The 25,284-nt window shown below is 41.7% G+C and overlaps 1 protein-coding gene across 1 annotated transcript in view; it reads right to left on the bottom strand.

The window, feature by feature from the left end:
* LOC126427134 (uncharacterized) overlaps positions 1–25,284 on the bottom strand; it is a 70,531-nt gene that overhangs the window by 8,897 nt on the left and 36,350 nt on the right. Inside the window, exons 2-3 of the mRNA XM_050089358.1 lie at positions 19,276–19,591; positions 4,130–4,331 (exon numbers count right to left, since the gene is read on the bottom strand). Coding sequence (XP_049945315.1) covers positions 4,130–4,331; positions 19,276–19,493 — 420 coding nt within the window. The 5' untranslated portion in view covers positions 19,494–19,591. The remainder of the gene's footprint in view (positions 1–4,129; positions 4,332–19,275; positions 19,592–25,284) is intronic.

The following is a 25,284-nucleotide window of genomic DNA, read 5'->3' as shown; positions in this document are numbered from 1 at the left end:
GTGTTCTTGATTACAAATGCAGTCAACACAATATTCACTGGCCTCAATCTCGAGATCTAGAATTTTATTTTTGAGACACTGTATATTAAGGCTAAGTAATTTTAAGATGTTGCAACTTGGTTGAGAGGACCTCTTCCTTGTATTGTCCAGTGTCAACGGTTTCTTCATATTGAGGCTGGGTACCAAAAATCCTTTAGGGACAGAGGTTTCGTGCATCTCGTCTTTCTTTCTTCTGTATGTGTCGCAACTTTGATGCGACTCGCTGGCCGTAAGCACATTTCTTGCTAGTGATGCTGCTGTATAGTCTGTAGCTGTTTCTGATACTGTTGGAGCTGTTGTGGAGGCTTTATTTGCCTCAGCTACTTTTGTGGCAAGTGAAGATTCTAGTGCTGGATCTGTTGCCGGTGAATTAGTTTCATTTTTATGTTAGAGAATTTCAGTTGCTGTGATGGGTGGTGGTAGTGGTATGGTACGGATATTCTTGTCTTCAACTGCTAACACTGCATTAAGTATTTCTCGACTAATGAATGCTTTTCCAAGTTTATTTCTGTGTAGCTGGTAAAATGACTTCTTTCTGAAGACGGTACATTCACATGTGTGGCATTTGGGAAGCTTCGGCATATTTTTTCAAATTTTCTATTAGTAACAGCAATTTCTTTGTTGACACAAGATTTTTACATCAGATTGTGTCTTTGTGGTATACTTGCAGTATAGAAGTTCACATTTGTAATTTTCTGTAGAGTGCTTCTTAGTGCTCTTGTGGGAAGTTTACCCTCATTCCTATAAACGTCATTAGCACCCCCAATAATTAAACAGTTTATTCCGGGCTCCAAAAAATGCTCACAGTGTTTTAGAATTTCACTCAAGGGAGCCCCTGGTTTTGTCATTCCACTAACTTTAAACACAGTTTGCGTGTTACACATGATACCAGCTAAGCCCTCTCCATGACTGTCTGAGAGCATGTAAATATCTTCTTTGTTCTTCTTACTTGTGTTCGTCACGATCTCACAGTACGTATGTTCACTGAAAATTATAGTACCGGTACTTCCTCGCTCGTTATTACAAGACTTCGTACTCGACTGGTTTTTAAACTCTGCATTTGGTGAAAGTACTTTGTTTCTTTCGCTATTTTCACATCTTTTAGACTCGTCACAGGTTTTTTGCCACTGGGAGACTGAAGTTTTTCTCGTTACGGTTAACACGAGGGAACTTTTTAGGCCATATGAAGTTATCATTTGGCCCATTTACAAAAGTGTCACTACACTCTGAATTGACTCCTATCACTTTTTCAAGCTTTGTACGTACAGTTTGGCTGACAAGATCGTATTTTAATGAAGCAGTCACACAGCCTTCTCGATATTCCTTTCACAAAAACAATAAATCACGATAACTACAGTGCACATTCCCACAGTCGCAAGTCGCATTTCTTTCTTCTAAAGTATTTAAACATTGTCGACGGATCCATTTTTGGGACCGTGGGCATAATTTAACACCATTTCTCACCTTCTTACTACATTTTACACACACAGGATTTAAAAACTCTAATTTTCCGCGGATCTGTCAAGTAGTACGTCTATACGCGGCGCCACCATCTCAGTACATAGATGGTGATGGAAGAACATACGGAACAGGTCTCACATCTCGTTTTTTTTTTACACAGATACGAGCTAGAGGCGTAGGGTAGGGAGCAGAGGCCGTCTAGGGACGGACGAGGATATCGCGTACGTTCGGTGGACAGCGGAATACCAGCTTGGGAGGGATAGTGGGCAAGATGTTCCTCACCTCGGGGCACGGCGAGAGGTAGCCGAAACACCGGCAGAGAATGCAATTCAGTTGCTCCGGTCGTGGGCAGCACCGAGTCACGAGAGGAACGGTCCTCTGCGGTCGGACAGTGGGACTCCGGAAGGTGGCGGCTGACCGGAGAAATAAGGCACGGGATATCTGTTTCTGCACGAGGTCGGTCCGTGAAGGCGTCAGTGGGAGGCACTGCTCGTCACTACAGATGCGACGGCCGGGAGTGGCTGGGCTGTTCAAAGGGGACAGGGGTTTCTCTGTACGGAACGGGTGTCAGCTGTGCCTAAGTGGAGGTACTGCTCGTGGCCGGTAAGTTCCGTGTGGTTAGAGGTGCCGAAGTAGCAGCGCTCGAGGTGGAGGACAATATCGAGGAAGGTGGCTTGTCGGGTTGAGGAGTACCAGATGAAAGTCGGTCAGGGTGACAGGAAGGAGGTTGTAGATCTGGAATTTTTCAGGTGTAGCATTCAGTATTGGCTACGCTTTGGGCATCGGGAATGTTAGTGTAATGGGAGGGGGCACCAATAGTGACGAGCAGGCACCGTGCAGTAAAGGAACTGTGGAGAGTCTGCGGAGAAAATGGTCGGTGTCTTTAAGATAGGAGTGTAGGTTGTAAGTAATAGGCTGAGGGTGTTGGTCTACAACAGCAGAGATTCTCTCAGTGGGGGCACAGTAACGGTGGGTGGTTCAGTTCGTGGAGCATATAGAAAGTAGGAGTGCAGTGAGTGGGGGAGTGGTGGGGGGGGGGTCGGAGGAGGAGGAGGAGGAGGAGGAGGGAGGAGGAGGAGCAGGAGGAGGAGGGAGGGAGGGAGGGAGGAAGGGAGGGAGGGAGGGGGAGGGGGAGGGAGAGGGAGAGAGAGAGAGAGAGAGAGAGACTGAGACTCTGGGGAGAGGTTGTGCAAGATTTTAGGAGAGTCTGGAGACCCTGCTAGATTTCTAGAACAGGGTCAATGTGGCACGGTTTGTGGATGGACAAATCAGACAGCTGGTGGAGCCCTTCTGCCACGTAATCCTTGCAGTTCAGAGCCACAGTGGTGGAGCCTTTGTCAGCAGGTAGGCTTGCAAGGTCAGGATCAGTTTTTACATGGTGGATTGAGTTCTTTCTCCAGATGGAAAGTTAGTTTACACGTCGAGGGATTTGGGGAATGACGGTGAGGCGAGGTCCGAGCTTAAGAAATTCTGGGAAGTTAACAGGGGGTGAGTTGGGGGCAATGGGAGGGAACTGAGTCGGCCAGGTCCGACATTAGTCTTTGGTCGAGTCTGGTGGGTAGGGTCGGTAGCAAACAATTTTTTCCACTGCAGAGACCAGGAGAAGGAGAGAAGTTCCTTAAAAAGTCCAGCAGGACTGAACTTTGGAACCAGGCAAGAGGTAAGTCCTTCAGAAAGGACTTTCCGGGGCTAAGTCTTTCGGAGGAAAGATCACGACTGTGTTTCGGGTCTATTTAGGTTCTGAATTCCGGACGGTGGTGGAAGGGAGTTTTTGAGGGTGGGGTAAAAGTACAACATTAGCAAGGCAGGGTTTATCAGCTACGAGGCGACGTGTGGGAGGTTCGGAGGCTTTTGTAGAGGTGGTACAGAGTTGCCGAGCGTGCTGTCCGACACGACATTCTTCATTTTAATGACTGCTTCACAGCCTGTGCCACTTGGTTCCTTCCTACCACCACCAGCTTTTTCTGAACTGCACAGCTGGGAACTCTCGCAATATATCCTATGTTCTCGTAACTCTCCTCGCCACAACCTCTGTCGATAATTGTCTTTAACCCACCTATCCTATTCTCTGTCCCCACTCCAGCACTACACAGCCTTCGATTCCACCAATGCACCCACAGTCCTTTTACTTCTCTCCTTTCCCGCACCCCCCTCTCCCCAACTCCCCGCTCTCTGTCTAACACCCCGGCTGCACCTAGCTGCCCTACCATCTCCCCTCCTCATTCCTGTATGTTCCCACAAGCAGCACTTTAGTGTCCCCCACCTCTACGTGCTATCCCTCCCATCCAGTCTCATCCTCACCCCCTCTACCCAGATTGTTTCTCCCATTACATGCAGTTGCTCACAATCTGGCCTCGGCAGCCTGAGACAGTGGGCATGTATGTGAGTTCTATTTGCATGCGTGCATGTGCGGTGTGTGTGTGTGTGTGTGTGTGTGTGTGTGTGTGTGTGTGTGTGTGTGTAATCCAGAAGGAGGCCTTTCAGCTGTAAGTTTACTTGTTCAGCACTTTTTGTTTTATCTGAGACTCAGCATCTCCGTTATACGGTGAATAGCAATCTATCAATAGCAATCTTGTCATTACTCAATCCCGGATTTCCCATCTTTTAATAAAAAGAATGTAACACTTACCGAATAGCCGAGCTTCTGGGCGACGTGCAGGCGGAGATCTGCGAGCCTCCGGCCTTTGTCGCAGAGCACGTCGATGACGTGGGGGCTGACGGCGCACCACATGTGTACTTTACGCAGGTTTCGGGCACTGCGGAAGATACGCATCGCCTCCCGCTCGGTCCTGCCGCTCTTACAGTTCTCCGAGTTGCAGTGCCTCGAGACCCTGTGGAATAGCAATATGTCGACAGTTCACTCCTGAATAGTATCTCCGACTGGCAGGACAGAGAATTTGTCAACACACTGTGGCAGTCTATTTTAGCACCCACAATCGAAGCGCTGTCCCGTGCGAAACCAGAAGTGAACAGATAGGAAAACCATACAATAACAAACACAAGCACAAAAATAGGGTGGGGTGGGGGGGCATATCAGCAGAAATGTTAACTTTCAAAACCAGTGGTTCTGATGTTGATGGCAAGGAAGGATCATTAATAGTAGTAATTTCACCTTTATAAGGCATCCATGGAGAAGAAATAAAAACTTTGAGGTTCCTGATGACATTGTAATTCTGTCAGAGACAGCAAAGGACTTGGGAGAGCAGTTGAACAGAATGGACAGTGTCTTGAAAGGATAGTATAAGATGAACATCAACAAAAGCAAAATGAGGATAATGGAATGTAGTCGAAATAAGTTGGGTGATGCTGAGAGAATTAGATCAGGAAATAAGACACTTTAAATAGTGAAGGAGTTTTACTATTTGGGGAGCAAAATAACTGATGATGGTCGAAGTAGAGAGGATATAAAATGTACACTGGCAATGGCAAGGAAAGCGTTTCTGAAGAAGAAAAAATTTGTTAACATCGAGTGTAGATTTAAGTGTCAGGAAGTCGTTTCTGAAAGTATTTGTATGGAGTGTAGCCATGTATAGAAGTGAAACATGGACAACAAATAGTTTGGACAAGAAGAGAATAGAAGCTTTCGAAATGTGGTGCTACAGAAGAATGCTGAAGATTAGATGGGTAGATGACATAACTAATGAGGAGGTATTGAATAGAATTGGGGAGAAGAGGAGCTTATGGCACAACTTGACTAGAAGAAGGGATCGGTTGGTAGGACATGTTCTGAGACATCGAGGGATCACCAATTTAGTATTGGAGGGCAGTGTGGAGGGTAAAAATCGTAGTGGGAGACCAAGAGATGAATACACTAAGCAGATTCAGAAGGATGTAGGCTGCAGTAGGTACTGGGAGATGAAGCAGCTTGCACAGGATAGAGTAGCATGGAGAGCTGCATGAAACCAGTCTCAGGACTGAAGACCACAACAACAACAACAAGGCATTTATGAGGTCTGTATCTTGGCTGAGGGTCTCCCTGGGTATTTGTCAGGATTATTGTGGGCATCGGGTCCACGAAGTACAGAAATATGCGAACTACAAGTTATTAGCCATCACCACTTTATTTCTATGAAAACATTTATAATAACGTGCTTGCTACACCGACCTGTCATAACATGTGACCTCCTATCATGAACAAATATAGATTTGTCAATACTTCATTGTGAGTTGACAAAGACACGATTCTGCATCAGAACCACGCGCATCGGCAACTGTTGTGCCTGTGGAGGCAGCCAGTGACGCGACACAACTCCTGTGCATGTGTGTGTGTGTGTGTGTGTGGGGGTGGGGGGGGAGGGGGGGAGGGGGGGAGGGGGTGGGAGGTGGGGGGCTGCAATGTGAGAATAAAAGTGCTGAAAACCAAAGTGTAGGTTGAAACGACTGAAGGTTGTTAGACAAGGAGACATTATAATCTCCATCATTCTTTCCGAGCCATTTTGGACACGGCTTATTGAACTGAGTAGGTTTGACTTAACAAGTCTACGTAAGTTTTGTGAAGAAAATACACATTAATGCAATTGATATCTCACAAGTTATCTGGTACAGATTAAAAATGTGGTGTAACAGTTCTTAATAGCAATGCTAAAACAGATGGATCAGAAGTCCAACAAGCACATAAAGGCACAACTGTCAAGAATAAAAGGTAAAGGAACGCTAAACCATATTAAATGTTGATAGCACTTGAGATACTTATACTTCCAAAATTAGACTGTATAATGATAAGCATTTTAATGAATAGGAACAATTACTGCTGGAACACTACTACTACTAGTAGTAGTAGTAGTAGTAGTAGTAGTAGTCAAACAAAAGAAGCAAGGGAGATTAGCATTTAACCTACTGTCGACAATGAGGCCACTAGAGATGGACCTGAAATTCAAATACAGTTTTTATTTTCCTTTGTGCATAGCACAAATTTTTGGAGACTGTCTACTAAAGTTTTTTCTTTCATTTTTGTACTTATTTTACAAAAACCTTCTACAAAGTCAATTATAAGTAACAGGCACAAACAACAACATCAGCTACAAATTTTATACTTTTATTTTTAAACAAAATTCTAACTATCTTATTTGTTTTTATTGACAATCACCTGTGATTATGTGCGTCATGGGTATATCAGATGCAGAATCTGCCAGTTGTCCACTGTGAACTAATTCCAGTGGTGATACAGTTGTCATGACAAGACAAAGATCATGTGTAGCAATAATTGTTTCTGTATATGTGTACTAAGAATAGACTAATTTCACTGTCAATTTAGCCATATGTATCTGCTTTTTCTTATGTTGAAAAATTTCATATATGAGACAGGTCAAGTAAACTATAATAAAACACGATCTCTCTTTCGCATTATTGTTCTTAGAGTTAACGTGTATCACTGTTTCTTATTAACAATACATAAATGAATTTTTCTTTAAAAAGTAAGTAGAGATGAGCCTTTCAACATAATTAATTATTCTGAGACTGTTTAATGAAAACGTGTTGGACTGTTATTGCAGTTTTATGTAATTTGGTATTTAAGTACTGTTGCTGCCGAGAAAGTTTCAGCAAGACCAAAATGTGCTTTTAATTTATTGTCATTTGTTATTTTTTCTTTTTTCAGTTTGTGTGGTTTTGTTGCTCTGAATGAATTTTCAACCTCAAGCACAGTGTGCACCAATTTGAAATCTAATGGCAGATTAAAAGTGTGTGGCTGACCAAGACTCGAACCTGCCAGGAAGTTGCTTATCAGTGTACACTCCACAGTAGAGTCAAAATTCATTGCAGAAACTACGTTTTAGGCAACAGCTGAGCCATTTCTGGATACGATCATTTCTTTAGGGAGTGTCGAGACTGCGAGGAATGTGACAGAACTTGTGTAAAGTTTCGAAGGTAGGAGATGAGGAACTGGTAGAAGTAAAGTTGTGAGCACAGGTCGTGAGTCGTGCTCGGATTGTTCAGTAGGCAGAACACTTGCCCATGAAAGGTAATGTACCACTCCGGCACACAGCTGTAACTTAACAGGGAGTCGCAGTAGTATTATAATTACATTCTGTACACTACAACTGCAAACTACAGACTGATTCGAGTTGATTTGTATATAATTTTGAGAGTGAACAATATACTTAGTAAGTTTAATGCTTTGAGTTACAATAGTAAATATGAGAATTGAGGAGGTTATCTGTATAAAAAACTGAATTCTCAACTACATTACAAGCATTTTAGTCACGATGCATACAAGTGGCTAAGAGGTCTGTCAAGATCACAGTACAGGACTGTCGTCATTACCGGGCGATTGTAACACAAACTGTTAATGTTCTTTACTTTTGTTGTTGCAGTAAAAGTAGTACTATTTGGGTGCAACTGACACTTTGCAAAGTGCTCATACACTTTTTTGATTTCACCGAATGCTGTTTTTCAGGTACTACTGCTGCCGAGTGGGTGCTGTTCGACATGCAACTGATTGGAAACAGATTTGCGCAGAAAAACGGAGTTACACTAATTCTGCTACACGGAAAGAGCAACTCGCACGAATATTCGAACTTAGGCTCATGAATTGACAATTAATGCTACACGGTGTCACTGTCCACTGCGCAAAGTGGTACTGAAATTTATAGATTCTAAGACTACGTATTTCTTCTCAGATGTTAGGTTTTATACCTAATATCCTAGCAACTGTCACCTTTTTTGCAATCTCCTTTGCTCGGATTCGCACAGTTGAAAATGTGAAGAGGTCACAATTACAGAAGCAGGACAACGCAAAGAAATGTGTCGGTTGGTCGGTAAGGATCGAGGGACTCATGGCGATGTATCAGACTGGGGTTGCCACAAGTTTCCCTGAGTGAAATTCCCTGATTTCCAGACAAGTTTTAGCATTTTCCCTGACAAATTTTGAGATTTCAAGGGTGAAAATTAAGACGTAAGTTGACAATCTGTCTTTGTAGCTACGGTACAAGAAACAATAGTGTAAACTAGGAAATATCTTTAAAAAAACCTTGCAAGCAGATGGCATTTCCTGATGTGAGCAAAAATCTTTAGTACTAACCTCAACATCTTTTGTAATGAACTGTTTTTAGATGGAGAAAGCAAGCCACACGGTATGCGTGTTTCATTAAAACCACTGATATTAATTTATTTCAAATAAATAAAACATTTTTGGTGACAAAAATACGCATTCCCTTGGAGTTAAAAGAGATTTAAAATACCTTCACCAATTTCATAAATAACCTCAGAAAAAAGTAGGCCTCTTGAAAGAAGTGTGTAAGATGGGGATGAACTGTGTAAACCAGCTCTGTCGGTGGCTGCCAATAAAAGGTTGGTTCTACTATGTTTGATATCGTGTTACATCTATTATTTATTTATTTATTTATTTATTTATTTATTGTTCTGTGGCACCAAATTAAGGAGAAGTCTCCATGGTCATGGAACGAGTCAATACATAAAATTATAACACGATATTAGAAACAGATAAAATGAAATATAAAAAAAAACATATTCAGGTGACAAGTCGTAAGTTTAAATGAAGAAAATCAACAATGTAACACTGGAATTTGCTTAATTTTTTAGCTCTTCCAGGAGCTCCTCGACAGAATAGAAGGAGTGAGCCATGAGGAAACTCTTCAGTTTAGACTTAAAAGAGTCTGGGCTACTGCTAAGATTTTTGAGTTCTTGTGGTAGCTTATTGAAAATGGATGCAGCAGAATATTGCACTCCTTTCTGCACAAGAGTCAAGGAAAAGTGCATTCTACATGCAGATTTGATTTCTGCCTAGTATTAACTGAGTGAAAGCTGCTAACTCTTGGGAATAGGCTAATATTGCTAACAACAAACGACATTAAAGAAAATATATACTGTGAGGGCAATATCAGAATTCCCAGATTTCTGAATAGGGGTCGACAAGAGGTTCTCGAACTTACACCACACATAGCTCGAACAGCCCGTTTTTGAGCAAAAAATACCCTTTTTGAATCAGAAGAATTACCCCAAAAAATAATACCATACGACATAAGCATATGAAAATATGCTAAGTAGACTACTTTTCGTGCTGAACTGTCACTTATTTCAGATACTGTTCTAATAGTAAATAAAGCAGCATTTAGCTTCTGAACAAGATCCTGGACATGGGCTTTCCACAACAGCTTACTATCTATCCGAACGCCTAGGAATTTGAACTGTTCCGTCTCGCTTATAATATGCCCATTCTGTCTGATCAAAATATCGGTTCTTGTTGAATTGTGAGTTAGAAACTGTAAAAACTGAGTCTTACTGTGATTCAGCATCAAATTATTTTCCACAAGCCACGAACTTATTTCATGAACTACATTATTTGTTACTGTTTCAATATTACACACAAGATCCTTCACTATCAAGCTGGTGTCATCAGCAAACAGAAATATTTTTGAATCACCTGTAATACTAGAAGGCATATCATTTATATAAATAAGAAACAGCAGTGGCCCCAGCACCGACCCTTGGGGAACGCCCCACTTAACAGTGCCCCATTGGGACTGAACATCACTACCACTCTCAATATTGCGGAGAATTACCCTCTGCTTTCTGTTCTTAAAGTAAGAGGCGAACCAATTGTAAGCTACTCCCCTTACTCCATAATGGTCCAACTTCTGCAGTAATATTTTGTGGTCAACACAGTCAAAAGCCTTCATTAAATCAAAGAGAACACCTATCGTTCGCAACCTTTTATTTAATCCGTCCAAAACCTCACAGAGAAAAGAGAATATAGCATTTTCTGTTGTTAAACCATTTCTAAAACCAAACTGAACATTTGACAGCAAATTATGTGAATTTAAATGCTCCAGTAACCTTGTATATACAACCTTCTCGATAACTTTAGCAAACACCGATGGCATAGAAATAGGTCTAAAATTGTCAACATTATCAATGTCTCCCTTTTTATAAAGTGGCTTCACTACCGAGTACTTTAATCGGTCAGGAAACCGACCACTCCTAAAGGAAAAGTTACAGATATGGCTGAGAACTGGGCTAACATACATAGAACAATACTTCAGTATTCTGCTAGATACCCCGTCATATCCATGAGAGTTCTTGGTCTTTAGTGATTTAATTATTAACTCAATCTCCCTCTTGTCAGTATCATGGAGGAGCATTTCAGGTAACAATCTCGGAACACTTTTTTCTAAGAGCGCTATATGATTCCCTGTTGGGACTAGGTTTCTATTTAGTTCACCTGCTATATTCAGAAAGCGATTATTAAATACTGTACATATATGTGACTTATCAGTAAAAACAAAGATGAGGTGACTTACCAAACAAAAGCGCTGGCAGGTCGATAGACACACAAACACAAACATACACACAAAATTCAAGCTTTCGCAACAAACTGTTGCCTCATCAGGAAAGAGGGAAGGAGAGGGGAAGACGAAAGGAAGTGGGTTTTAAGGGAGAGGGTAAGGCGTCATTCCAATCCCGGGAGTGGAAAGACTTACCTTAGGGGGAAAAAAGGACAGGTATACACTCGCACACACGCACATATCCATCCACACATACAGACACAAGCAGACATATTTATAAAGTGGCTTCACTACCGAGTACTTTAATTGGTCAGGAAACCGACCACTCCTAAAGGAAAAGTTACAGATATGGCTGAGAACTGATGAGGCAACAGTTTGTTGCGAAAGCTTGAATTTTGTGTGTATGTTTGTGTTTGTTGTGTGTCTATCGACCTGCCAGCGCTTTTGTTCAGTAAGTCACCTCATCTTTGTTTTTATATATAATTTTTCCCACGTGGAATGTTTCCTTCCATTATATTGACTTATCAGTAACACGGACATTCCCACTACGCACTGATTCTATATCCTCGACCTGTCTCTGCAGACCAGCAACTTCCTTTACGACTGACCATATGGTTTTAATTTTATCCTGAGACTTAGCTATTCTATCTGCATACCACATACTTTTTGCCTTCCTAATAACATTTTTAAGCACCTTACAATACTGTTTGTAATGGGCTGCTGCATTTAGATTTTGACTGTTTCTAACGTTTTGATGTAATTGCCACTTTGTTCTACGAGATATTCTTATCCCTCTAGTCAGCCACCCAGGCTGCCTGTTTGTGCTAGTACCCTGTTTTAAACGTTCTAACAGAAAGCAACTTTCAAAGAGCATGAGAAAAGTCTTGAGAAGAGCATTATATTTATCGTCTACTGTATCAGCACTATAAACATCTTGCCACTCTTGTTCCTTTATAAGGTTTACAAAGGTCTCTACAGCAACTGGATCAGCTTTCCTGAACAGCTGATGACTATATTTAACACATGTTGCAGCATAAAAATCTTTTAAAGTTAAAATTTGCGCATCATGATCTGAAAGGCCATTCACCTTTTTGCTAACAGAATGCCCTTCTAGTAATGAGGAATGAACAAAAATGTTGTCTATGGTTGTTGTACTGTTCCCTTGCACTCTCGTTGGAAAGAATACGGTTTGCATAAGATTATATGAATTAAAGAGGTCTACCAACATCCTCTTCCTTGCACAATCACTTATACAATTAATATTGAAGTCACCACATATAACTAACTTTTTGTATTTCCTATAAAGTGAACCAAGAACCTCTTCTAGCTTTAGCAAAAATGTTGTGAAATCGGAGTCTGGGGATCTATAAATAACAACAGTTACAAGTTTAGCTCCATTAAATTTAACCACACCTGCACAACATTCAAACACATTTTCAGTGCAGTACTTTGACACATCAATTGACTCAAATGGGATGCCATTTTTCACATACATGGCTACTCCCCCACACTGCAAAGAGCTCCTCGAAAAGCAGCCAGCCAACCTGTATCCTGGTAAAGGAAGCCTCTGAATTATATCCTTATTTAAGAAGTGTTCAGATATACCAATAATTTCAGAGTCAACATCTATAAGCAGTTCACTAACTTTATCTCTAATACCTTGTATATTTTGATGAAATATACTAATTCCCTTATTACTCGGATACCTAAGCTTTGTCAAAAGTGATTCCCTTGTTAGAGAAACTTCCCTTAAGCAGGAATACCTATCAGCTGACTTCAATCTAAAAAAGGTGCAGCTCTAACACCCACTACTGCAGGAATTTTCCCACGAGTGATCCCACCAACCCCACCTATGCTGTCACGTATAAGCTTTGCCAACCTCCCCTTCCCATACCTGTTGAGGTGCAGGCCATGTCTAGTGAGTATTATGTGACTTTTCTTTTGACAAATACATGAGTACATAGTGCACAAGCTGCCAGCAACCAACACAATTTTTCTGATATATAAACTACTTTTGAAGTGCCAAAATGTACTAGAACAAATAAAATGTCTATAAAATGCCACACTGTGCAACGTACTTGTAGTGAGACAGTCACAATTCCTGAAATCCATTGCCCACGGCCTCTGGTCTGCTGAGGAGCACCGCAAACCTGGGTCCGAGGATAAACCGTGAAAATCTGCTGCATCGCACCACACACAAGCAGATCCGGCCTGCAGGCAGATCAGTGGGACTAGATCAGACAGGCAGGGCCTGCACATTAGTGGAAACTGAACGGCAGGCCAGACACATTACAGATACTCGCAGAAACGGCCTGCAGTTTTAGGTCGTCACGGAAATCCACTCGTGTGGCCAGCTATTCAGAGTCACAGACAGCGCGTCGACGAAATGAGGCCACGGTGCTCGATCCGTACGAATACTCCGAGAATCGATAATAATGAGGATAGGTAGCGAGTCACCGTAAAGACGATCGCTGAACCAGAACGGGCACGTAGAAAAGACAATCACACTCTCACAACTAAATTTTCAGCGACAGCCAAACAAGAGCACACACGCATTCACACAATCACTAAGATGCAACTCACATATGCAGGGCTGCCAGCTCTGGCCACTGCGTCTACAGTCTCTCAGAATCAGATCCGAACAAACCACTCCCCACACCTCCACGCCTCTCGTCGGCAGCTGCTAGGCTGGCGGCAAGAAGTGTCGGCAGCACCGACTGCGAATTGATGGGAACGGTAGGAAGGGGAGAAGAGAAGCAGCAGCAATGAGAGAGTAGGGAAGAGGCGCACGTGCTCAGCGACGGTGCACGACACATCAGTAAACAAAACATTTCACATACCGAGACAAAAATGATTATTTCTAGTGTTTTTTCAAATTTCCCCAATTTCCCTGACGTGTTTAAAATTCCCCGATATTCCCCAATTTCCAGAGCCTGTGGCGACCTTGCAGACATTCTGTCACAGCTGAGAATTAATTTAAAGAGAGGTAAATGTCTACGGGTTGGGCAGATACAAAATTATAAGAGCATACGAGGACTCTCCCCACACCCATTTGTGGAGGCAGAAACTTCACTCCTATCCGATCCCCACCGACCACATAATGGGCTCACCAAGTTACAGAGGAAGAAGATGACCTAGCCAGGACATTCAAAATAGCAAAAGTCATAAATCTATAAACGTAATGAACATCAGATGGGCTGCCGACAAGAAAATAAGGTGAGAGTAACAGTGACGTCAAGAGGTGGGTGGGCGCGGGCGAGTGTCGCTCAGGGCTCGGCGTGTGGCGGGAGTCTCCCCTCCCTCAGCCGCCCCTCTCTGGAGAGTCGAAGTCTTAAAGAGGGGAACAGCACCCACTATCTTGGGGGAAGCGTGAAACCCTATTAAGCAGATACTCTGTCAACAGCTAGTACGGAGGGTAAGAAATAATGAAGGTCTCGGCTACAATGGAGTGTTGCCCCTAAAACACAAAATAGGGTATGGCAGAAAAAAGGGCAAACCACACCTGAAAGTGATTAAAACAGAGTAGAAGAGGTATGACCGTGGCAGCTGATAGAGATGGTGGTGTTGACAATCCCACAGAACCAGCCAAACCATCCCGCACCATCCCAAAAGCACTTCAAAACCACCGTACGCTGTCCACCAACATTAGAGGTGAACAATCCGGAAGACTGTGCTACGTAGGATAGGAGATTCATTACAGCGGTACAGCAGCAGTCTCCTCGATAGTGTAGAGTTTGTTAAAAGGGACAGTAGCTCACCAGATGTTCTGTTTCTGAGTGAACAGAGGTCTGCAGATCTCCACACACTACTGTCTACGTGAATGTCGGGTGGGTAATCGCTTCTCCAGCCAAACAGGCAGCCGGTTCATTCCCTGGACTCGGGACCCGGAGACAGACAACTGAGCAGGCACTGCAACCGAGGTCACGGAAAAGATCGTAAACAGTAGGTGACGAAAGTAACATCGGTCAATAGCACGGAGACTGCTCACTGGGTCACTACAAATTAAGATCTCATCAACAGAAGTCTGTTTTATAAAACTTAAAGCTCTGTTAATGACTATCAGCTCTGCAGTAAAAACACTAGATGTTCCTGGTAGCAATTTTCTTTTTTAAAAAAAAGGGTTAGCAGGAGGCGTAAAGCATATCCTGCCTTACTCGGGGTTTCAGAGCTACTACCATCCTGATACTCCTGATGAACTGACAAAAACAGACATTGAAAGATAACAGGGATGATGCAGGTTGGTCTCAATTCGTGGTCTGGGTGCTAACGGAGGGGGCAGAACACGGTGTGCACATTCTGAGCAAGTTACGTGGGGGACCTCCAGGTGCATTCCGACTGTTAATCACCCCCGAGGGTGGGTGGATCGGTGCCCCTTATCCGAGAAGAATCCGATAAGTTGGACAATTAGGAAAACATTCGAGTGCGATTGCGTAAGTGAGCTGGAGTTGGTACTGTGAGAAACGGAGAGGTAAGTTCTCTGCTTCAGCAAAGACTTTAAGCAGAACTGACCTGCTTATTGTAGTTCTTTCCTCAGTAGCATCATCACTCTTTTATCAGTGAAGTTGAAAGTCCAAATGAGTGAGGGATGGTGTTTACTCAAAAATGTACATATAATCTAGATTGCATTAACACACATACATGCATTCTTCACTAAGTTCAACTGTTAAGAACAGTGACCCGTTTATCAATTACAAAAACTTACTAGCCCACAAAACCAGATCGACATCTACAATAACAGTGGTGAAGTTAATTGTTTGACTGTGGTACAAAATACAGTCAGTATTTACACAAAAAGTCACAGTTCCTTTTTAACACTACCCTGTAGTAATTTATTACAGAAATGATTACACTTCGGTAGTTCAATTCAGTCCATAACGAGCTTCAGTATTCAACAATCGGTAGTTTTGATGGCCGTAACATTTCCTACCATTTTTCAATCACAACACAGTTTAGTAAAGATGTTCATTAATTTAGGCTACAGAAATCACTCAAAAATTATTAAGCATCCAAGTCTCGAGCTTTGCTGTTGTCAGTGGACATATTTTTGCTCGCCGAACACACGTAGTAGTGGCACAAATTGACACTGGGGGTGCTCCCGACATAGGTCTTACTCGTGAGCTTTCAAACGACCGACTGCCAATTCTGGGTGAAGTCTGACTCTTTGTAGACTGGCATAAGAACAAACTGCTATTTTGGAGGCTACATTGTGGTTTAAAAATGGCTAGGTTGGATTTTTCTGATTTTCTTATATTACAAGAACTAATATGATTTTGGCTCACAGAAAATGTTGCTGGTCAGAAATTCAGAAAAATACTTGGGTGCTATTACTTTCACACAATGTAGATCCCTTATTTACATGCATCAGTGCCCTACAGCAAATTAGGGTAAATTATATGAAATTATTAATTATGAAATCAATTAATCAATACTGCATATCATTTTATACACAAAAATAAGTAGTCAAAAGTCATAATCTAACAGCAGCTATGATGAAATTTGTAATGGAAGACGGGGCTGCTGATGTATTTGAATGTCAACTGTCTTGTCACTGGTAATTTAAAGTACTTTCCATTAAAGTCAGAATGCTCAGCATTCTGTTGGTATGGGTCATTAAATTAAATTGTGCCGATTAGCTCACCAAGTTTCACACGTATCGAACTATGGTGTTAACCCCAATCGATTGTAATACTTAATCAACACCTTCCACAGCCAAACTGATGCCACCAATGCAATCAGCGTAGTGAGAAGAATAAACTAAACGACAAAGCTAAATGGAGAAAGCCCAGTTACACCTCTGCAAAAGCAATACATGTGCCATATATGACTTACAAAACAGTACTGGAAACATGGTAGAAAATTATAGGATAGAAAAAAAATTTGCTATCAGCAGATATTCAAAACTTAGCAGATGGGAGAGGAGAACCATGCTATATAACAGAGTGTCAAAGGAAGTAGTCTCAATGAAGTGGTCTCAATGAAGTGGTCTCAATGAAGTGGTCTGATGATGATGATGATGATGATGATGATGATGATGATTGATGTGTGGGGCACTCAACTGCGTGGTCATCAGCACCCGCCCGAAGTCCCAATTTTTACACAACCCAATCTAGCCACAATCACAAATGATGATGATGATGATGATGAAGAAATGATGAGGACAACACAAACACCCAACCCCGGGCAGAGAAAATCCCCAACCGGTCCGGGCATCGAACCCGGGACACTGGAGACCAGAGGCAGCCACTATATGACGAGCTGAGGACTGGTGCCAGTGACTCGACTTATTCCACGATGACAGACTCGGTGCAGTCATTTCAAATTTGAAGGTACCCCTGAAGCATAAACCTGGTGACCACCATCCAGTTAGGTCGAAACTGTGGCCCGGTACGTACGGAGTTAGGCCGAATAGGATGATTCGCTCCCCGAGAGGTGTGGGCGAGGAAGTGGAGAGGTTTAAGCTTACGCGTGCGGGCGACTCTTTAGTTAACAAATATGGGACAGCTGTGTCAGCCTTTTATCAAAGAGGAATCCCAAAAATTGAGACTGTGCAACAACATCCCGGCACTAAGTACACAAGTCGAGTTCTGGGTCCAGACGGACTGCGGTAGGACGACACAAATGCGTGTCTCACATTTTTGTCGAAGAGAATTGGAGGTCGCGGGAAAGGGTCCAAGTGGAGGCTCCGTGGATACACCTTGAAATTGTTGTTTGGTGAAGGCTACAGACTGGGAGCTGTTACAAATGCAAAAGTTGAAACAATGTGAGTGTGACGAGAGGTACGACAGGTTGTGAAATGCATGGAGCCCTGCCATTTTTTTGGACCCGTGCACTCTGAGTGGTGTACCGACTGTAACACGAAAAAATCAGTGGAGTAAAAGCCGACAAAAATCAGTAGGGCGTCTTGAAAGCCCCTGTCATTTAGGTTAAGTAAAATGTGATCATGCTGGGCAGTGTTGTATGCCTCATGGAGATAAAAAAGGCTTCAATGAGATTTCACCATTTAGAAACACCCCATCAGATTGCTGTTTCCAACCTAACCATATGGTTAATTGAGGATTGTTCCTCCTGGAAACTGGGGGACAAAAGGCCCAGTGATTCAAGAAACCAGAACAACCGTCGGGCCACCATCTTTTCGAGCAGTTTTCAGAGCACACTGATGAGGCTAATCGGTCAGTAGCTGTCAATGGATGTCTGTATTTTGCCTGGTTTAAGGATAGGGATACTATCTTGACCCTGAAAAGCAAAAATACTTTCTGGCCAGGTTTGAGTAACATTCACATGTTGGATAATGAACTGAACCAGGGCCTGAGGCCACACTGTTTGATGCGTCAAGAGCCTGAAAGAGTTCCTGATCAGAGAAAAGTTCATTATATAATCAATCATGACCAGGGGGGGGGGGGATAGGGAGGTGTCTTCAACATGTCTTATGTATTTTTTTAAAAAGAAAGAAAGAGAGAGATAGGGAGAGAGAGAGAGAGAGAGAGAGAGAGAGAGAGAGAGAGAGAGAGAGAGAGAGAGAGAGAGAGAGAGAGAGCTATATTGCTATGTTGTGGGATTCATATGAATGGTTCAAATCTTATCTTTGTAACAGGCACCAAATGGTAAAGATGCAGGGAAAGTTTACTCATCAGAATACCAAAGAGTCGGATACGGGGTGCCACAAGACTCCCTGCTGGCACCACTGCTGTTCTTAATATTTATAAATGGCATGCCAAGCCATGTATTAGCAGCAGGTACAATATTGTTTGCTGATGACACCAATCTGTCTGTTAAAGCTATGAATGATGCTGGCCTTCAGAAGACAGTCACAGTAGCGCAGAAAGATGAAATGTATTGTTTATGGATAACATTTTAATTGTGAATGACAAAGAAAGAGTTTCGGTAGACTTCAGACATAAAACAAACTAGGAGCCACATAACAACAGAACTTGGGCAGTGTAAGATAAAGAAAACCCGTGTCACTAAATTTTTAGGAGTACGGATAGATGAAAATGTAATGTGGGGAAAACATACAGAAATGTTTCTTGCATTAAACATGTAAGTACACCACTGGCCCTATCGTAGACTTTTACGCCAGAGCACAATAGGAACTAGTGGTGGGCAGAAAGATATTTAATCGGCAGAGAGAGTCACTGATCTTTGGAATGTTTTGAAACTCCGTCAGGGAAAAATGAGGGCAAGAAAAAAATGAATGGGTACCTGCTCACAAAGAGAAGTAAAGGGGTAGAAAAGAAAGGTGAAAATATGGCGTATACCCTGGTTCACAAACAGAACAGGGTACAAGACTAACGAAGAAGTAAAAGAAGACAGTTTATTACTAGCACCTGTGCACCAAATGACACTATCCAATTTAGCTAACACATCAATCTAACAAATATACCAAAATCAAATAGGTCTTAGCTCCTTTACAGGATTCTAAAAGTGGAACTCATTTTGAATACAAAAGCAGAATGATCTAAGTTGTGCCGACAGTGTGCTCACATCCAAAGTTCCCACGTCAGTTTTACAATGTTACAGCCAGCAGGTTACTTACCCGACATGGTATTCCTTGTCAGCCCACAACCTCAAATCTCGCGACAGCTTTCTCCAACGACGGCACACTTTCCGTACCACGTCCACTAGCTCAGTGAAAGACAAGTGAGAGAAGATCTTTATCAGTATCTCCTCAGGCAAGTCGTCAATGCTCGTACGCCACACTGCAGCGCCTTCTCCCGCGTGGCACAGTCCACTGTGCTCAGACACTGAAGCCATTTCACTGTCGAGCCTGCAGTCGGACTACGGTGAGGTGGAAGGCGCCAGGGGAGGTGACGAGCTGTCGAGTGGACGTCTGTCGGATATGCTTGCAGACACTGCAAAAAAACATAAACAGCATTACAAGCCCGCACTCACACGGATTTCAGCTACTTCCCACTGTGTTAATGGAACAAATAACAGCAACAACATGCCAACATTATTTGACAACTGTCGCTGAAATCATTTCTTATGGCTGAAACTATTTCAGGACAAGTTAATAGTGTGATATTGAGCCAACAGACCGCTCACATCATTGATGTGATAGAGATATGTGCCTTAAGGAATAACTGACAGCTGACATAATAAAAAACAGAAACACTGCAATATAAATTCCGATGATGTCACAGGATCTCCATTGGCACTGAGAGTCAGGAATGCTGTTCTTTTTAATGCCATCCGATGTAGGTGTACCGTAGGTCTGTAGAAAAGCGTAGCGTTCCAAAAGATTGGAAAAGGGCACAGGTCATCCCCGTTTTCAAGAAGGGACGTCGAACAGATGTGCAGAACTATAGACCTATATCTCTAACATCCATCAGTTGTAGAATTTTGGAACATGTATTATGTTCGAGTATAATGACTTTTCTGGAGACTAGAAATCTACTCTGTAGGAATCAGCACGCGTTTCAAAAAAGACGAATGTGTGAAACCCAGCTCGCGCTTTTCTCCACGAGACTCAGAGGGCCATAGACACGGGTTCACAGGTAGATGCCGTGTTTCTTGACTTCCGCAAGGCGTTCGATACAGTTCCCCACAGTCAAAGTAAGGGCATATGGACTATCAGACCAATTGTCTGATTGGATTGAAGAGTTCCTAGATAGCAGAGCGCAGCATATAATTCTCAATGGAGAGAAGTCTTCCGAAGTAAAAGTGATTTCAGGTGTGCCGCAATGGAGTGCCGTAGCACCATTGCTATTCACAATATATATAAATGACCTTGTGGATAACATCGGAAGTTCACCGAGGCTTTTTGCGGATGATGCTGTGGTACATCGAGAGGTTGTAACAAAGGAAAATTGTACTGAAATGCAGGAGGATCTGCAATGAATTGACACATGGTGCAGGGAATGGCAACTGAATCTCAATGTAGACAAGTGTAATGTGCTGCGAATACATAGGAAGAAATATCCTTTATCATTTAGATACAATATAGCAGGTCGGCAAATGGAAGCAGTTAATTCCATAAATTTTCTGGGAATAGGCATTAGCAGTGATCTAAAATGGAATGATCATATAAAATTGATCGTTGGTAAAGCAGATGCCAGACTGACATTCACATGAAGAATTCTAAGGAAATGCAGTCCGAAAACAAAGGAAGTAGGTTACAGTAAACTTGTTTGTCCACTGCTTGAATATTGCTCAACATTGTGGGATCCGAACCAGATAGGGTTGATAGAAGAGAGAGAGAAGATCCAACGGAAAGCAGCACACCTCGTTACAGGATCATTTAGTGATTGCGGAAACGTTACGGAGATGATGGATAAACTCCAGTGGAAGACTCTGCAAGAGAGACGCTCAGTAGCTCGGTACGGGTTTTTGTTGAAGTTTCGAGAACATACCTTCATCGAGGTGTCAAGCAGTACATTGTTCCCCCCAACGTATATCTCGCGAAGAGACCGTGAGGAGAAAATGAGAGAGATTAGAGCCCACACAGAGGCATACCGACAATCTTTCTTTCCGCGAATACGGGACTGGAATAGAAGGGAGAACCGATAGAGGTGCTCAAGGTACCCTCCGCCACACACCGTCAGGTGGCTTGCGGAGTATGGGTGTAGATGTAGATGTACTGAAAATCTGAAAATATAGCCACTGTAAGAAAATAGTGTCTTCACCAGCGACATAAATTTAACTCTGGAATGCACTATACAGTAGCCTATACAAAAAGAAAGCCATCACATTCATTGGCTTTGCCAACGCACAATCAGACTATCATCTTCCAATCTAACTTAGGGCTCAGGTTACACTACTGGTCAGTCTGTCACTACAAATTTCATACCTAGACCTAGAAAAAGCCTTTGATTGTGTCAATGTTGACATCCTATTAGACAAGCTATGGAACATGGGCATTAGAGGCGCTGCTTATGACCTAATAAAGTGTTATGTGAGCATTAGAAAACAGTTTGTTCTGCTTAAAACGGAAAGTGGTGTCTACAAATCAGAGATCGCTTGCATAAAATATGGCGTGCCCCAGGGCTCAGTGTTGGGCCCCCTTCTGTTCTTTATCTATGTAAATGATATTAAATACTGTACTATAAATTCAAAAATTGTTTTGTATGCCGATGACACGTCCATTGTGTGTAAAAAGGAGTTGTGTAATGAACTAGAGGCCAAGTGTAATAATGTGACAAAAGAAATTGTTCAGTTTTTTAATGAAAGCCACTTAAATGTAAGCACCAGTAAAACATGTTTGATGGAGTTTAACAAAAGTAGTTTGAATAATGAAATTAAATTATACATTGTCAACGAATTGGTAAAGAAAGAGTCTAGTGCAAAATTCCTTGGCGTAACAATCCAAAGCAACCTGAAATGGGACACACATATTGACTCCCTAACAACTAAGTTGTCAAAAAATATATTTGCAATCAGTACTATTAGCAAGTTCTGTAGAGACACTGTAGTCCTATGGACTGCATACCGTGCTCTTTTCTCATCTCACTTGAACTACAGTATTGAAATTTGGGGGACAACAACCAAACTCATTCTTCAAAAAAGGGGTGTGAGAATAATCTGTGGAGCAAAATATAGGAAATCTTGTCGCAACTTGTTTCCAAAAACTGAGGTGTTAAGTGTTGTAAACACATACATTCTAAAAGCCATATTGCTTCTGAAAAGACTGCACCCGAACACTTATTCAGATTTCGACCAGTACAATACTAGAAATAAAGTTTTTACATTGGCACCCACAGAACAGCACTTTACAAAAAGGGGCCTCAGTGCGCAGGTATAAAATTGGCTAATGCACTGCCTAGTGCAGTCATGGCTCTTCCTACAGTTAAATTGAAACACCAGCTTAAGAAACTTTTAGTAAAACACCCTTTCTACACATCAGAAGAGTACCATACTTACTTACATGAAGAACAACAAATGCTTCGCGAAATTGTGTGAATAGAAATCAGTGAATATCTTATTGTAATTTTGTTGTAAATTAATGACGTATTCAGAAGAATGTGTCTTGTGTATTGTACAAATAACTTTAATCATTACTGTTTCTTTGTACGTGTGCAGTGTACCATTCGATGTTGAATAAAGCTATTATTATTTCTTTCCTTTCTCAGATGTTATATCTGGTTAAAAATGGAAAGTGACACGGACCTCGATCAAGCGTGACTTCCTTTTAACTGTACGGTATATGTTACATTGCATTTAGGAATGTTCGGGTAATTGAACATCAATAATTACAGATTTCTGTAGTTCTATATATAAGTTTGGATGCAGCTGTATTGCGTTGATGTACTGGTGGATATTGTGTGGTATGACTCCTGTAGTTGATGTATAATTGGTATAATGTCAACTTTATCCTGATGCCACATGTCCTTGACTTCCCCAGCCAGTTGGATCTAATTTTCAATTTTTTCTCCTGTTTTCTTCTGTATATTTGTTGTATTGAGTATGGATATTTCGATTAGTTGTGTTAATTTCTTCTTTTTATTGGTGAGTATGATGTCAGGTTTGTTATGTGGTGTTGTTTTATCTGTTATAATGGTTCTGCTCCAGTATAATTTGTATTCATCATTCACCAGTACATTTTGTGGTGCATACTTGTATGTGGGAATGTGTTGTTTTATTAGTTTATGTTGTATGGCAAGTTGTTGATGTATTATTTTTGCTACATTGTCATGTCTTCTGGTGTATTCTATATTTGCTAGTATTGTACATCCACTTGTGATGTGATCTACTGTTTCTATTTGTTGTTTGCAAAGTCTGCATTTATCTGTTGTGGTATTGGGATCTTTAATATATGCTTGCTGTAATATCTGGTGTTTATTGTTTGACCCTGTATTGCAATCATGAATCCTTCCATCTCACTGTATATATTGCCTTTTCTTAGTCAAGTGTCGGATGCGTCTTGATCAATGTGTGGCTGTGTTAGATGATACAGGTGCTTGCCATATAGTGTTTTATTTTTCCAATTTACTTTCTTTGTATCTGTTGATGTTATGTGATCTAAAGGATTGTAGAAGTGGTTACGAAATTGCAAAGGTGTAGCTGATGTATTTATATGAGTGATTGCTTTGTGTATGTTGCTAGTTTCTGCTCGTTCTATAAAGAATTTTCTTAAATTGTCTACCTGTCCATAATGTAGGTTTATTATGTCGATAAATCCCCTTCCTCCTTTCGTTCTGCTTAATGTGAATCTTTCTGTTGCTGAATGTATGTGCTGTATTCTATATTTGTGGCATTGTGATCGTGTAAGTGTATTGAGTGCTTCTAGGTCTGTGTTACTCCATTTCACTACTGCTAATGAGTAGGTAGATATTGGTATAGCATAAGTATTTATAGCTTTTGTCTTGTTTCTTGCTGTCAATTCTGTTTTCAGTATTTTTGTTAGTCTTTGTCTATATTTTTCTTTTAGTTCTTCTTTAATATTTGTATTATCTATTCCTATTTTTTGCCTGTATCTTAGATATTTATAGGCATCTGTTTTTTCCATCACTTCTATGCAGTCACTGTGGTTATCCAATAAGTAATCTTCTTGTTTAGTGTGTTTTCCCTTGACTATGCTATTTTTCTTACATTTATCTGTTCCGAAAGCCATATTTATATCATTGCTGAATACTTCTGTTATCTTTAGTAATTGGTTGAGTTGTTGATTTGTTGCTGCCAGTAGTTTTAGATCATCCATGTATAGCAAATGTATGATTTTGTGTTGGTATGTTCTAGTAATATTATATCCATAATTTGTATTATTTAGCATGTTGGATAGTGGGTTCAGAGCAAGGCAGAACCAGAAAGGACTTAATGCGTTTGCTTGATATATTCCACGCTTAATCTGCCTTGGCTGTGATGTGATATTATTATTATTATTATATTATTTAACAGAAACAGAATTTTCTGGCGAGACATTCGACAGGTTCGCTTCCGACATAACCCAGACCTCCGCTACATTACAGCACAGTTCGTCACGGCAACCCCGTCCATGAGATCATTGCTGCCAACGGATTGTCACCTCCACTGTTCCTACAACACTTACAAGTCAAACGATTACGACCACTGACCACCGCGACATCCGTTGCTGCCTGGTGGCGTTGTGGGCATACGATGTGGTAACAAAAGTATACAAGTGGGGCAGACACGTAGAGAAGATACGGGTTGCAAATGGGGAAAGCCATTCAGATAAGTGACTCTGATAAAGGGTAGATTACTACTATGCAGTGCCTGTGAAAGAGTATCTCGAAAATGGATAAGCTGATCAAATGTTTACACGCCACTGTCTCGTGCATCTACAGAAAGAGGTAGAAGGACAGTGAAACTAGCACTAGGCACTAAACGGTTGGACATCCACTACTCATCAGAGAACGTGGGCAGGATAGGTGGTGAGCTGTGGCGTCTCGGCCAAACGAGCACAATGTCGGTGCACACACGAGTGTTTCATCGTACATTATCGATCACGATGTTACGCAGCAGACCATCCGTACGTGTTCGCACTTTAACCCGACAACATTGTCAATTACACTACTGGCCATTAAAATTGCTACACCAAGAAGAAATACATATGATAAACTGGTATTCATTGGACAAATATATTATACTA

The sequence above is a fragment of the Schistocerca serialis genome, chromosome 11, assembly GCF_023864345.2.
Source record: "Schistocerca serialis cubense isolate TAMUIC-IGC-003099 chromosome 11, iqSchSeri2.2, whole genome shotgun sequence".
NCBI classification, from domain to species: Eukaryota; Metazoa; Arthropoda; class Insecta; order Orthoptera; family Acrididae; genus Schistocerca; species Schistocerca serialis.
Note: the sequence above shows the minus strand (reverse complement) of the source record. Positions and strands in the feature narration are given on the sequence as shown.